General features: G+C 52.1%; 2 protein-coding genes across 3 annotated transcripts; both read left to right on the top strand.

The window, feature by feature from the left end:
• The first annotated feature begins 2229 nt into the window (after positions 1–2229).
• PSMG3 (proteasome assembly chaperone 3) lies at positions 2230–5963 on the top strand. Its single transcript, XM_069870490.1, has 3 exons — positions 2230–2288; positions 3205–3422; positions 5415–5963. The coding sequence occupies exons 2-3, from the start codon at positions 3207–3209 to the stop codon at positions 5565–5567; spliced, it is 369 nt and encodes a 122-aa protein (XP_069726591.1). The 5' UTR covers positions 2230–2288; positions 3205–3206; the 3' UTR covers positions 5568–5963.
• Positions 5964–7690: 1727 nt separating this feature from the next.
• TMEM184A (transmembrane protein 184A) lies at positions 7691–15094 on the top strand. 2 transcript variants are annotated; one of them, XM_069870462.1, is made up of 9 exons: positions 7691–7900; positions 10401–10625; positions 11319–11484; positions 12388–12478; positions 12570–12645; positions 13271–13362; positions 13761–13930; positions 14023–14220; positions 14625–15094. In XM_069870462.1, exons 2-9 carry the CDS (start codon positions 10401–10403, stop codon positions 14873–14875), a joined length of 1269 nt encoding a protein of 422 aa, XP_069726563.1. In that variant the 5' UTR covers positions 7691–7900; the 3' UTR covers positions 14876–15094. The 2 variants fall into 2 exon arrangements, with proteins under 2 accessions (XP_069726563.1, XP_069726562.1); XM_069870461.1 differs by lacking the exon at positions 7691–7900 and adding an exon at positions 9422–9508.
• The last annotated feature ends 274 nt before the right edge of the window (positions 15095–15368 follow it).

Below are 15368 nucleotides of genomic sequence, written 5' to 3'. Positions count from 1 at the left end.
AGTTTTCCACCTGCTGTCTCGTTCTTAAGTTTGCTATATCTTACATCAGCTCCATGCCAAAATGAGGTAGCCAATGGATTGAAAACATTAAAGATAACTCCTTCATCCCAAACTAATGAGAAACAGTGATGCATGATGCTTCCATGTAAATCTGAACTAGAGTGGACTCTCTTTGTCCTCTGTCATGGAAAAAGTGAAATGGAGGCTAGCAAGGATGGCAGGAAGAATCTGGTCCTGTCTTTCATGAAGTAAATTTATTCCCTGGAGAAGGCAGAGCAGGAATAAACTTCATAAGTCAGGAGGATTTACTGACAAGAGTTGCTATTATCTCTATCAAACAGGCAAAGCCTTTAGTGATTGTGGTAAGCAAAAAAAAGAGGAATTTTTCGCAGTGCTAGGAAACAGACTATTTGCCAGATTGCACGGAGCGCCGAAACGGTATCGAGCCTCTCTCTTTGAATTAACCACGAGAATAACCTGCTGAATTAAAGCTGTTCCGTGGACCTCTGCTGCTCTCTAACGGTGCCTGAAAGGATTCTCAGCACCAAGTTAACGTGCCGTTAAGTTCTCTTAAAATTTTTAATGCAAACCAAATAAAACCGTTTGTGAGGTCCTTAACAGGTGCTACCTGAACAAACAACCCACAGCTTAAGCAGCTGTGCTGCTGCCACACCTGGGATATTTTGTGTGCACAGGGAATGACAGTCAAGGAGAGCCAACACACAGAAATGAAGGTCTGGAGCATATTTTAGCAACTGCAGGAGTCTGCAAGGGTGCAAAGCTCTGAGAAATCCCACATTTCAGAGCTTTGCATAGCTTAGTATATAAAATTATTATCTATGAATACCCGTATTTCAAAGAAAAATAGTAGCACTGAACTAACATGTGGAAATGGGGAAAATGTTGGGACAGCAGACAAGGACCTGGGGGTCCTGGTGGATCAGAAGCTGGACAAGAGCTGGCAATGTGTGCTCGCAGCCCAGTGTCCAGCTCTGGAGCCCTCAGCACAGGAAAGATATGGATCTGTTGGAGTGGGTCAAGGAGGGCCACAAAAATGATCAAAAGCTTGGAACACCTACCCTGTGAAGAAAGGCTGAGAGTGCTGGGGTTGTTCAGCTTGGAGAAGACTCCAAGGAGGACTTATAACAGCCTTTGAGTACTTAAAGGGGACTTGTAAGAAAGTGAAAAACTTTTTTTAGCAGGGCCTGTAGGACAAGGGGTAATGGTTTTAAACTAACGGGAGAGGTTTAGATGAGATCTTGGGAAGAAATGTTTTACTGTGAGGGTGGGGAGGCCAAGGAAGTCGTGGCTGCCCCAGCCCTGGAAGTGTTCAAGGCCAGGTTGGATGGGGCTCTGAGCCCCTGATCCATTGGAAGGTGTCCCTGCCTGTGGCAGGGGCCTTGGACTTGATGACCTTCATGGTCCCTTCCAACCCAAACCATTCTATGACATGGATGTATGACATCCTTCGGGGCTCCAGTGGCTCAAACTCAGCCCGTTTTGGCCTGGGAGAGCACAGTCAGGGGCTTGAAGTGTGTCCCAACAGCTCCCAGTGGGTGGGAGCTGTCACATCCCATGTGGAAATGGGGAAAAAGGAAGAAAACATAGAATCATAGAATGGGTTGGGTTGGAAGGGACCTTGAAGATCATCTGGTGCCACCCTCCCTGCCATGGGCAGGGACACCTCCCATGGGATCAGGCTGCCCAAGGCCCCATCCAACCCGGCCTTGAGCCCCCCCAGGGATGAGGCAGCCACAGCTTCCCTGGGCAACCTCCTCCAGTGTCTCACCACCCTCAGGGTGAAGAAATTCTTCCTCATGTCTAGCCTAACTCTGCCCCTCTCCAGTTTATACCTGTTTCCCCTCATCCTATCACCACAAGCTTTGAACAGCCCCTCCCCAGCTTTCCTGTAGCCCCTTCAGGCACTGGAAGGTCGCTCTAAGGTCTCCTCAGAGCCTTCTCTTCTCCAGGCTGAACACCCCCAACTCTCAGCCTGTCCCCTATGGGAGCTGCTCCAGCCCTCGGATCATCCTTGCAGCCTCCTCTGGACCCGCTTTAACAGCTCCATCTCCTCCTTACGCCGAGGCTCCCAGAGCGGGACACGGCGCTCCAGCTGAGGTCTCACAAGGGAGGAGCGGGGGGGGGCCACAACCACGTCCCCCCAACCCCGCTGCCCGCTCTCCCCGGCGGGGGGCGCTGTCCCGGGGCCGGGAGGGCCCGCCCTGCGCCATCGCCGCGCGCCGCAGCGGCCGGAGGAGGCGGCGCTTCCGCCCAGCGCGCGGGGCCGGGTAGGGGCGGCGGGGCCGGGGCCGGGGCCGGGGAGATGGAGACTCGGTCCCGGTGCCTCCGCGACGAGCACGGGGGCTGCGAGCGGCGGGGGCTGCGGGGCGGGGAGAGCGCCCGGCGCAGGGAGGTGGCCCTGCCCGTGGCGGGGGGGACTGGGTGGGCTTTAAGGTCTCTTCTAACCCAAACCGTTCTGTGAGGGGGCTGGGGGGGCTGTTCACGAAGGCTTGTGGTGCTAGGACGGGGGGCAGTGGGTATAAACTGGAGAGGGGCAGGTTTAGGCTAAATATAAGGAGGAATTTCTTCACCATGAGGGTGGGGAGGCCCTAGCCCAGGTTGCCCAGGGAAGCTGTGGCTGCCCCATCCCTGGAGGGGCTCAAGGCCGGGTTGGATGAGGCCTTGGGCAGCCTGATCCCATGGGAGGTGTCCCTGCCCATCGCAGCGGGGTGGAACTGGATGGGCTTTAAGGTCCCTTCCAACCCAAACTATTCTATGATCCTGCTCAGGGACCGGGTGCCCCTGCCTGGCCACACGCCCCTCCAGGTGCTCCGAAATCTGCTTAACCTGGGCATTAGATTTCCCAGAGAAGCCAAGGGTGTCCCGTCCCTGGAGGTGCTCAAGGCTGGGGTGGATGAGACTTCGAACAACCCGGTCTGGTGGGACATATCCCTGCCCATGGCCGGGGGGTTGGAACTTTATGATCTTTAAGGTCACTTCCGACCCAAACCATTCTGTGACTCTGTGATTCCAAGTCATAGAATCATGGAATCACTAGGTTGGAAAAGACCTTTCAGACCATCCAGCCCATCTGTGCCTGTTGGAGCATAAACAGAGGGAAGAAGCTGGGCTTTTTATACCCCCCGCTCTGTGTTTCTAATCTAACTTTGTTTTATTGTTTTGTTGGGGTTTTTTTTCCCACAGCAATGGAAGCAAATCCCATCGTGATGTCCAAGCAGCACGAGGCGGTGGTGCGCGGGGTCCCCACTGAGGTGGTGTGCACGGCATTTTCCAACTCCATCCTTGTGGTGGTCACCCAGTACGGCAAGCTGGGCACCATCGTCTACGTGGACCCCAACACGATCGGTGACAACGTGGGCAGGCCCTCGCTCACCACAAAGGTGCTCTTGGGCAAGGATGAGGTGAGAGCTGGGTGCACAGTGCACAGGCAGCAAGGATAAGGGGGGAATGGGGTAGGTGGAGCGGTGTGATGTGCCAAGGAGTTGATGAATCACATCAAGTAAGTGGTGTTTGCGCAGCGGTAAGATTAATTTTAAAATCTCTTCTGAGGGAAGAGGGGTTCACCAGAAGAGTATGCTTGCTCATCTGCTCTTTGACATCAGAAATGTTTAACTAACTGTGAGTGGTTTGGGGATCTGTTATTTTGTGTCCTGAGGGATATGGATTGCTTTGCCGTGGTTATGGAAGGTTTGATAAAGCTTCTGTTGATTTAAGGGTTGCAAGATCAACTGTGCAGCCTTTGATAACCTTTTTGGGGGTTTCTGTTCCAGTGAGTTTGTTTTGAAGTCCTTTTTTTCACCCCTGCCCCAATCTGTGGCAGCCCCGTAATGGACTTCAGTTGCCCTCTCACGAGTGTGCCTGCCAGCACCTTCCCTTGATAAAGTTTAATTTGTTTTGCCTCAACAAAATGAGTTTTTATCGACCGTTTCACAAAGCTGGAGAGAAAGCAGAAGAAAATGTATTTCGCAAAGCGTCAGCTAGTCAAGCATTAAAACAGAAAGTTACAGAGCTACAAGATTATGAGGCTTTCCATCAGGGCTGGAGCTATCAAATATTACTTGCTAACCTTAACTGGAAAAACTCTAGCAACACAAGTTCTCACTGTTCACAGTAGTCTTCCTTCTCTGAATGGAAGATGGCTTTGCTTTCTGTGGTGTGATGGCTGCCAGTTCTGACTAGCTCCACTCCCAAGCTGGGTTTGAGTTTTATTTGGAAATGGGAAGTACCTTTGTTTACTTTGTTACATAGTGGTTTTAAATAATTTTACCAGTGTAATCAATCTAAACTTTAAGAAAAGGCTTTTGATAGTTTGCTGCCTTCCTGCTTGTCACCATTAACATCATTCGGGATGGTGCACACTTCCAAATCACGCTGGTAGTTAAAATCAAACAAACTCGTCCTTATGATAAATATATAATTCTGAGTGTACACCAAACCTAGACAAGCTGAATGGTTCAAAGCCGCACCAAGGGAGGTTTAAACTGGACGTTTTTTACCAAGAGGGTGGTCAGACACTGGAACAGGCTTCCTAGAGAGCTGGTCGATGCCCCAAGCCTGTCAGTGTTTAAGAGGTGCTTAGACAATGCCCTGAATGACTTGCTGACTTGGTCAGTCCTGAATTGGTCAGGCAGTGGGACTAGATGATCGTTGTAGGTCCCTTCCAACAGAAATAGTGTATGCTATTGTAGACTATTCTTGTGACAGAAACGTCATTAAGAAAATTATACCCCTTTTCTTCCCTTCTTCAGCCTCGCTGCTTTTTTCTGGTTTTCATTATTCTATTAAAACTATAACAAACATGTCTTTTACACATGGCATCCAAAAACTGTGTATATAACTCTATATGTCTCTAGGAATTGCAAAAGTAACATTTTTTTCCAGAGCTTGTCAGCAAAACATACCCACTTCAGCGACAAGTTTTTAAAAGGAAATTGTACTTGGAGACTTCTTCAGAAATCTGGTTATGATGGAAATAGAAGCGTTTTGATCAGTGGTATTTCATATAATTTGATATTTGGTGACATAGTTTGGGTGGGAGGATTAACAGAAGGAAAGGTTCTCTGTACCAACTTCCCAGGTTTTCCAAAACAGTGCAAAACTCAATTGAGAGTATAGCTCCGGTTAAGTTGTTTCATGATGGTTTGGGTGGCTGTCACTCATGGATCCAAACTCCTCCCTTTTAAGCTGGTTGAGAAAGTGCTTCCTGAAGTTCCCCAAACCATGGCTTGGCGTTGCTGACCAGCCACATAGCATGACTGTTCCCAGTCATACTGGAACCGCTGTCAACAGGTTCTTGACGTGCTCTGTGCTATTGGAGGACTCTTCCTCGCCAAACTTGCGTGGGAGGTTTCTCACAGCTGTAAGAATAGTACATCTGTATGTTTGTTTTTCAGCCCCTCGTCCACGTTTGTGCCAAAAACCTGGTGGCGTTTGTGTCTCAAGAAGCTGGGAACAAACCTGTTCTTCTTGCCATGGCTTTAAAGGACAAGACCATGGAAGGAATACAAGCTCTACGGGAAGTGATCCGAAGTTGCCAAGTGTGGTGAAGTTGTGCCATCTGGATTCAAGGAAATGATCTTGAGTCCATGACTCATCACCATTTATTTAAAAGGACAAAAAATGAAAATGATGGAACGTCTTTGTGCTGGTTTTGGACCTAACGAGGAATTTCATGAATTTTTCTCTACTGTGTAGAACATTTGTGGGTTTGTTACTGTGACAGGTTTGCAGTCCATATAGTCAGCAATGAGACGAGAACAATTGTCTCAACGTTCAGGAGAAATGTTCTTTTTATGACCTTGGGTGGGATGTGTATTTGGGAAACGGCCCGGCTCTGCGTTTGTGTCCTGTGGAGCAATAGATGCCAAGCTCTGTAGCTACACTGTACCGCAAAGGGGAAACGCCCAGTGCAGAGTGAATAAAAGAAACATTGATGAGTCTAATTTTACCTGTTTTCTTTTTCGCTCTGTGAAAGTCACTTTCAATTGAAATACAAGCCTCAGTAACAAATCAACAGTAATTGCATAATAGGAAAGATTTTCTTGCCTGTTTTTAAGGAAATGACTCCTATATGACTGCTGTTGTCCTTATGTCAGTCTCTTTCCTATGTAGTCTGAAAATGTTCCACTTTCACTCTGATTTTAAAGAGAGGCAGATAATTATGCTCTGCAGTTTTCATGAAAGTGGATGTCAAGGTGGAAGACAGGAACCCAAATTAGCGGCAAGAAGAAGACAGAATAACACCTGTTTATGAGTTATGTGGTACCAGCATGTCAGAGAGGCAGCACGTACGTAGCTTGAACCGCCTGCAAGGAGCTATCCCTCTCCTGAAGCAGCTGTTGTAGGAGACGGGGGGACAGAAGGGTTTGTGGGGGCTACACGGGGGTGTTTCTCCTGAGTCCGTTGAAAAAAAGTGTTGGGTGAAGTCATATGAGTTGTTGTAATGCTGAATAGACAAACTTTTGCTGTTTGCTTGGAAAGCACATTTGTTTTTATCTCTTCTTGTAACAAATAACACCAACTAGTAAATTTTTAAGCGAGCTTAAGTAGCGTGCTGTCACTTACGAACTTGACAGAGCAGGCAGAGGCCAGGGCTTGTATTTAGGTTGTGGGGAGGGAAGATCTCTGTTGTGTTAAGACCTGCTGGTATCTGCAGGATCAGCACAGAGCCCGTGCCTGCCCCACATAGACCCTGTTGCTGGGTCATTTCTGTTGCTAAGAAATTCCCCTAAATGTAGAAAAGCAGAAAATGTATTTCAAAAGAACTCTTCTCTGAAGTAAGGGTTATTTACAGTATTTAAGGGATTATGAGAAATGAAACTTTTTTTGAAAGTACTTTCAAACACTGCAGGCTTGCAGCTGCCCTTGACAAGAAATTTAATCTAAAAATAACTTTCCGAGCTGTGCTTCCAAGAATCAAAGATTTGCATCTGTCAGAACTCCAGATTTTCCCTCTTTTACACTTATTTTTTATGTCTAAGAGGGCTGAGAGAGGCATGTGGAATTTGTTAATGTTGATCCTGGTTTGCTAGTATGTATTCTTTCCTGACACAAAATTCAAGGTATTTACCAAGTCCTGGTGCTTTTATGGTGTCCATAGCTCCAGCAGCTTGTGGAAACCATACATTAATTAGTAAATTGAATGTAAATCCTATCTTCCACTGCAGTGATATGGTGACATACCACCACTATGCCCTGAAGACCTGAGTGTTACGACCTAGAAGCCAACTACAAGTTAACCACCTTAATTGCCTGGCTCTGTGTGCCACCAGTTCTGCACAGGGGGGCAGGTAAAGAAAGGTCGTGGAGATCTCTTCCATCTGAAGCTCGGGGCCAGGACAGACTTATCTTCCTGCCTTTCCATGTGCAATAAATTAGACCACAAGCGACTGCTCCTTCAACTTTGCTCTCCTCTGCTCTGCAGTAAACTCAAGCGAAGGCCTGCCTCAAAACCCACAAGTTTGCCGGCACCACCTGTCTTTTAGTCGCCTCTATCCTCCAGGTAAGGATTAATTCCCAAATGCAGGAAAACCTGCCTTTGTCACCCAGGCAGAGCTCTCACCCGCAGCCACAAGACATGTGTCGGGCTGCACCCTGGCTTTCTATCCGTGTTTGCTTTCCGGGCGTGGGTGCCAAGCGCAGCGGACTGGAAAGGTAAGTTCGGTGGCTTTTCTGCAGGAGAGAAGGGCCGACCCGCTGCTCCAGCCCCCGCGAAGCCTGGGGTGCAGCGGGGTGCAGGCAGGGCCCGCTGCCAGCAGGCGGGCAGGGCTGGGAGGGTGCCCAGAGGAGGAGTGTCCTGCGGGTGCAGGTGGAGGAGGGCGCAGGGGATGCGGAGGCAGGTGCCTGGCAGCCAGACCTGCTCCTGGAGGAGCCCCACAGGGTGAGTGGGGCGCGGGGGGAGGTCTGCGGTGGCTGGGGGCACCCACTCACGGAGCAGAGGTTGTTCCAGCCATCTGTCCCGAATAACCGTGGGAGCTGCTGCGACGGCTAAGCCTGCTGCAAGAGCCTTGTGCGTGTGTCACCCACTCCTCTGGATGAGCTTTCAGGAGGGCTTGGTACTGCCCTGCCTAGATTTATAGCCGTGTTCTACAGGTCTTTCTTCCTGGGTGGTGTGGGGGTGGTACAGAGAGGTGGATCAGGTAAATAACCCCTGGGTCATGGCTTTATGTGCACTGGTGAGGCTGAGCCTGGATGCTTCCCTCCCTGGGAAGGGGCTCAGGGATTTCTTTCCCTTTATAAGGACGCACAGCCAGCACCGCAGAGGCACTAGTGGGGGGCTGTAGAGGTTTTCCTGCCCTTTCTGACCACCCTGGCCCCTGGGGGCTGCTGCCAAGGTGGGGATTTGTCCCGTGTGCCTTGGGACACTGAGAGGGTGGGAGCTGGCACCCCACCCCTGGCAGCCTGCAGCTGGAGTGGAATCCCTGGCAAAGTGAAAAGCCCCATTTTCAGGTTGCCTGCCTGAACACCGGTTTCATTGCTCAGTTTACTTTCTGCTCTGTGCTCACTTAACATCTCTAATATCCCAGGAGGTGGATGTAACAGGTACGCACCTGTGTGTGGCAGGTATCTGCGAGGTGTCCAAAACCAGCCTGACTGGATGTGGCACTGGCACAGTCTCATCAAGAAGCTGAATTTTGCAGCTAATATTCTCTGTGTCTTCTCGCTGCCTTTGTTTTGGAAGCAAATGGCCCTCTAGCTGCATTGAATTGCTCGGCTACCTTGCGTAGCAAGGATCTAATTACCTCTAGAGCTGGGAGCCCTGTCTCCAAGCGGCACCAAGGCTTTGTTTTTAATGACTTGCTCCGCCACGTTCAGAGTGTGACAATGTAGGGGAGCTTGCCAGGACCGGCTGCTGGTGCCACCATGCTCGTACTGCAATGACTGCAGCCAGGCTGGGAAAGCTAATAGGAGTCAGAATGTCTCGGGCCAAGCATCTGTGGCACAGCACCAGGTTGAAAACAGAATAAACAGGTCTAGCGATGAGCACAGCACTTCGCTGCATCCTGGGAAGCAAGCTGGATTGCATCTGTCCCTACTGTGATGCTTGGGTGGAGGGAACATGTAGGCAAATGTGGCCCTATGTCCCCAACGTGTGGCAGGGTGGCCCCCAGAACGGGTGAGGAGCAGCAGGGCATGGGGCACAGCTGGGCTCTTGGCTCCCTCCCTGTGCCGCAAGCTATCTCTGGCCTCCTGTTAATGTTTACAAGGCAGGTCCAGTGGCGTTACAGCCTGTCCAAAGACCAGATCCCTCCCCGTCTCTCCCTGGGATCCTGCTTCCTGCTGGCCATGGGACAGTCACAGGGAGGAAAAACCTGGCTCCTGCTGCCTCTGTAACACTATCAGCCCTGCTCTCCCTGCAGCCACCTCCAGCTCCACTTCCCCGCTCGAAGGCGCAGGTACCGGGTGAGCTCCTGGGACCTTGCCAGCACACCACTAGCCCGGGCATCTCCGCTTACAGGCGGCTCCTGCCAGGCAGAGGGGAGGAAAGGTATTTTTAGGACTGTTGATCCGACACCAGCTGCATTTCCTCTGCTATGAGGCTGGGGTTCAGGGAGCGGGCAGGAGAGGAAGCCACAGGGAGAGCTCCTGCTTTGGTGTGTTTTCTGTGTTTAATTGCCGTGAGGTCATTCCCTATCACTCTTATCTGTGGCAGATATTTTCTTGCCTCTCACCACCTCGCGCTTACAGTTTTACCCCAGGCAATGGTTACCCAGCAGCTCAAATCTTTGTTTATTAACAATGTACTGAGAAGCATCTATATTGTTAAAGCTCCGCTTGCAGGTTGTTGTTAGTGTTTTTTTTAAAATCTCTATCGTTATACTTGGGGGAAAAGCAGCTTTCCTCAGATTAGCAGAAAGAGAGGCCAAACGTGGCAGTTTATGCATCTGTTGGCCTCGAGATATGGAGCTGCCCCATAAATATGAGCATATTATTAGGGGCTTGCTGTAGCCGTGGGTGAGGGATGCCTTTAACCCATAAGTCCTGATGGAAAAGGGTCCTGAACTCACAGGGCCAAAAGTGCAGGCAGATCTTTTCTTTTCGAACGGGATAGGGACCACAGAGAAAACAAGGAGGTGCAAGGCTGGGAAGGAGAAGTATGCGTTTTGGGGAACACAAAGACCACATGCACCTCCTTGGAGAAAAGAAGGTCTGCTCTTGAAGGACGTTTTTATCTTCCTGCTGGGAGAAGAAGACCCAGCCGTGGTGAATAGGCTGATTTGAGTGAGGGACACCCTGGAAAAAGCCTGGGGAGGAGACAAACCTCACAGGAAGTTTGTCCATAGTGTGTGGGCTGGGAAACCTGCTGGGACCTTCCCCTTCCACAGCTTACCTTGGTCCTACCTTCTTGTGCTGCTCCCTTTGCCTCTCCCTCTCTGCAGATGAGTAATGCCACTCATGCCTTGCCCTCTCCCACGGAGCCTGGCACGCCGGGGCCCAGCACAGCAGCCACACTGGCCTCAGCTCTCCCATCCCCAGACCTCGTCCTGCTCACAGCTGCCCACAATGACTCTGAGGATGGCCAGCAGCTTTTCCTGACCACAACAGCAGCACAGGTCATCTCTGGCATCTTTGTGTGGTCGGCGCTTATCGTCACCTTCCACCAGGTACGGGCTTGGGCGGAGAAGGGGCTCAGTGCTGGGTTTGACACAAAGGCAAAACTATTGATTGCCCCCGAGTTCATTGCAAATCACTCAGCTCCGGATAAACATTTCCTCCTGTTGCTGCCCAGAGGGGATATCTCTGCTGTCGGAGCCTGGTGCCGGCAGCTTGGAGTGGTGGACTTTGCCCATGTGTTCCCCAGGTAGCTGCCGGAGCTGGGAGAGGCTGCAGGGCATCAGCGCTGCCTGGAGACAACACCCAGTGGGGGTTCTCATCAGACACCCCAGGGTCTGCTGCGCTTTTGGGGTGCACACCACTAGCTGCCTTGAAACACACTGCCAGGGGGCACGTTTTTCGGTGCTGCACAGATCCATGTTGCTGACGGCAGCCCTGGGGAAAGGTGGTGGCTCCAAGCGCTGGGATGAAGCTGCATGGGGGCTGGCACAGTGGAGGCCACGCTCTTCACACAGCCCTGGGAAAGGAACCCCATTTCCACCTGTTTTCGTGTGAAGGGGTTGACCCAGGGACCCGGATGGAGCCTGTATTGTGCCTGTTCGCTGCAATGGGTCTGTGGTGGAAAGCTGGTGCTGCTTGCACACCCAGGAAGAAAACTAACACGGGAAAAAACTGCTGGGGGTACCTCTGGTTTCCTTCCTGAGTGGTGGTAGCCACTGTTCTGTATGCTGGGCTCTTTGCAGATTTACACACACCTGAGGAACTACACCATCCCCAAGGAGCAGCGCTACATCATCCGCATCCTCTTCATTGTGCCCATCTATGCCTTTGACTCCTGGCTCAGCCTCCTCCTCCTCGGCAGCCACCAGTACTACGTCTACTTTGACTCGGTGCGCGACTGCTATGAAGGTGAGCAGAGCCTCTCTTAGCAGGGAGGCTGATGGCAAAGCAGAGTTCTGACCTCGCTGACCAGTGTCTCTGGAGTGAGCTGCATAGCACAAAGTGGCAAATATCCACCTCTTCCACTTCCCACTCTCCCTTCCTCTGAGCAGAGGTTTTCTCCTTCCTTTTCCATCAGCAGCAGGGAGGGGATGCCCCACGAGCAGACACAAGCCGGTGCTTTTCCACTGCCTGCCTGCAGGCTCAGAAGTACCTCAGAGTAGGCTCCCAGGGATAGAGGTTTTCTGGTTGCCTTTGGGGTAGAAATGGAGCTTCTCTAAAGTGAAAGGTAGACTTACCTAAAAAACTGAGGAGTTGAGATGTTTTGAGGTGCAGGGGTAGCTTGTCACGATTGAGGATGAGGTTGCTCTTGTTGCTCTCCCCCCAGAACAGAGGGGTGTGGGCATGTGTATTACCTCAGATTTGGGGTATAAGGGAAATAAGTGATGGAGACATCCAGGAAGACTGTTCAGGACCTACTCCTTGCTGGCCACCAGCTGCTTGTCCTGCCCCTTAGCATTTTTGAGATCCTCCCATGCGGATGGTCTCTGGCCATTGCCCTGCTGCCTGGGCTTGTCTGGGTGTGCATGGAGGCTTTGTGAGCACTGCTGGGATGTCCAACTGCTGCCACATGCACACAGGGGCTGTGTGCATGGAGGAGCTGCTGCTCCTGCAACACTGACTCTGTTTGGAAGTCAGATGGATTTGACCTGCTGTTCCTCTCACTGGGCTCCCACCCATCGGTGTCCCAAATCCTGATGCCGTGCTGGAGTGGATGAGAAAACACCTGAGCAGGAAGGAATGTGAAATGTAACAACCCCCTCCCAGATCTCCAATCAACCCTGCTGATCACGCATGCCTTTGCCTTGCCAGCTTTCGTGATTTACAGCTTCCTGAGCCTCTGCTTCGAGTACCTTGGAGGGGAGAGCACCATCATGACAGAGATCCGGGGGAAGCCTATTGCGTAAGTCTCAGCACCCCCTGAGTTCCTCGGCCCTCCACCTGCTTTCACCAGCCAGCAGCCCCAGCTGCATCTCCTCGGCTTCTGCTTCCAGGTCCAGCTGCTTTTATGGGACCTGCTGCCTTCAGGGTATGTCCTACTCCATTGGGTTCCTGCGCTTCTGCAAGCAGGTGGGTACATTAGCACCGCTCCCCTCTGCAGCAGGGGACAAGGGCTCTCTGGGCGGTGGTAGGTCCCTTCCCTGCTGCCCTGCCAAGAGGGCTCTCCTTCATCATTCTCCTGAGATGCTCTTTTGGGTATTTTTGGTTTTTTTTCCTCTAAGAGAGGCAGCTTGCCGGCACCTGGCCAGCAGCAGGGCGCTGTGCTCGCTGTCCTTTCCTCTGACTCACTGCTGAGTCAGGGTCTCCTCCCACTGCAGAGCTGAGACTGCCATCTCTGTCCAGTCCCAGGTTTGCCTGGATGCCTCTCTGACACTCCAAGGCTGTGCTGCAGGCCAAATCCTTGGCACCAGTCTGTCCCCACGCCACCCAGTCCCCTGCCTCGGAGCGGCTACGCTGCCTTTCAGGAGGTCTCTCTTGGGTGCCCTTCTCCCCCCTGTCCTCAGACCTTGAGCTGGTTCATATTTCACCCTGCAGCACTGGTCGCTCCCGTGATGGAGAACTGGTGTCTCCTTTGCGTCTGCCCCAGGAGCAGAGAGGTTGGCTTTCATGGAGGGGTTGGGGGGTGGCAGGAGCTGCAGGGAGGGCAGCGGGTTGTCCCTGCAGTCCCGAGTGCATGGTGTCTCTCTCTGTGCAGGCCACACTGCAGTTCTGCATCGTGAAACCCCTCATGGCAATCACCACCATCATCTTGCAGGCGTTTGGGAAGTACCACGACGGGGACTTCAAGTGAGGATGCTGGGCCGGGACAAAGGGGGGTGACGGGCATGGTACAGGTCCCTGCTCCATCACAAGGGACAGGGTGTCCTGCCAGCACCTTCCCCCAGGGAGCTGCTCCATGGGTAGTGAGAGCACAGGGAGCCCAAAGCACTGGGGAAGAGAGACTTGCTGCCCACAAATAAGAAAGGGAAGAAACTCCCGTGAGGTCCCACCAACAGAGGAAAAGCTGAGACCGGCTCCCTGCTCTCTCCTTTTGTCCCTGCCTCTCCTTCCCGTCTTGGGCTGTGCTCTCCCCTGTAGCAGCGCCACACACTTCTCTGCCCTCATTCCTTCCCTCCTTGCCTCCAGTTGGCCTTGCTTTGCTGCCTACAGCCCAGGGCAGAGTCTCTCTCTCTCTCCCCCCACAGCGTCCGAAGTGGCTACCTCTACATCACCATCATCTACAACTTCTCTGTCAGCCTAGCACTTTACGCCCTCTTCCTCTTCTACTTTGCCACCATGGACCTGCTGCGCCCGTTTGAACCAGTCCTCAAGTTCATCACCATCAAGGCGGTCATCTTCCTCTCCTTCTGGCAAGGTGGGTCCCCCCACAGATGCTTCTCCTCCCATAGCCCTACCTGACTCAGGGACGCAGGACCAGAGCTGATCCCTCTCCCTTCCCCTGCACAGGGACACTGCTTGCCATCCTAGAGAAATGCGGGGTGATCCCTGAAGTTCAGATCATTGATGGGAAGGAGGTGGGAGCCGGGACAGTGGCTGCTGGCTACCAGAACTTCATCATCTGCATCGAAATGTTCTTTGCTTCCATTGCGCTGCGCTACGCGTTCACCTGCCAGGTGTACAGAGAAAAGAAAGAAAACTCAACAGGTAACTAACTCTTCCTCTCTTCTTCCTTCCTTCAGTGAATGAAGAAAGGGGAGACACCCCCCCTTATAGCATTAGTAATTGGGATGCTAACAGCCACTAGAGAAGTTCCTTTTCCCTCTTCCCTCGTGACAGCCATGACCCACAGCAAGTGGATAGGAAAAGAGACCTTGGTGTGGATGAGCAGAATCAGGGGATTACAGTATTATTTCACATTCTGCTGGGAAGGTTCCATCCTCTTTGAAACATGGAGCTGGGGCTGCCTTTCATCTCCTTGCCACTTGCCACCACAAGCAGACATGGCCCAAGATGAGGCCCCATTTTGAACCTCTAAGGAAAAGTGTCACTCCAGTCTTGTAGCTGACTACCTGACGTCCCATCACCTTCCCCCTCTCCCTCTTTTTCAGCAAACCTTGCCCCAATGCAGAGTATCTCAAGTGGGCTGAAGGAGACCATAAGCCCCCAGGACATCGTGCAGGACGCGATCCACAACTTCTCGCCTGCGTACCAGCAGTACACCCAGCAGTCCATGCAGGACGCAGAGCGCAAAGCGCCAGGGGAGAACGGGCACGTGGCCACCAAGCTGGAGGGACTGAGTGGCAGAAAGAGCAAAAACATCGAGAAGAGAGTGCTGATCCTGTCAGACGAGGACCTGTAGGAAGCATCGGAGGGGACAGTGACACTGGAGAGGTTTAAACCCGCGCAAATGGGAGCTGTCGCACAGAGGAGACAACCTGGTCTCAGTGGAGTACCAAGAAGCCAGGAATTCTACCCCAAAAGCCAGTCATTCAAAGGGAAGATGCAATAACCCAGGGAACCGTTAAATCATATAGTGCCAGCTTCTGCTGTCCCATCTTTACTGGTGCTAGGGACTGGGCTGACTTTGCTTCTGTGACCCAGAAGCTGTGGTCTGGGCTTTGCCGCCCCACTTGCTGGTGTCGTGATGCCAGCCCAGCGCCCACACTGGGGGATGCCAGGCAGGGAGGGGAGCTGGGCTGCAGGACAGACCAGCCACCCTCGCCCTTCCTTTACCTCCAGCTAGCACTGAGGACCAAAAGAAGTGCTTTTCTCAGCACAGTTCTGCTCTAGTTTCTCCCTGTTTGAATAAAAAATTATCTCAAACGGCCCCATGGAGAAAACCAGCCCAGGAA

This window comes from Phaenicophaeus curvirostris, chromosome 16 (genome assembly GCF_032191515.1).
Source record: "Phaenicophaeus curvirostris isolate KB17595 chromosome 16, BPBGC_Pcur_1.0, whole genome shotgun sequence".
NCBI lineage: Eukaryota > Metazoa > Chordata > Aves > Cuculiformes > Cuculidae > Phaenicophaeus > Phaenicophaeus curvirostris.
Note: the sequence above shows the minus strand (reverse complement) of the source record. Positions and strands in the feature narration are given on the sequence as shown.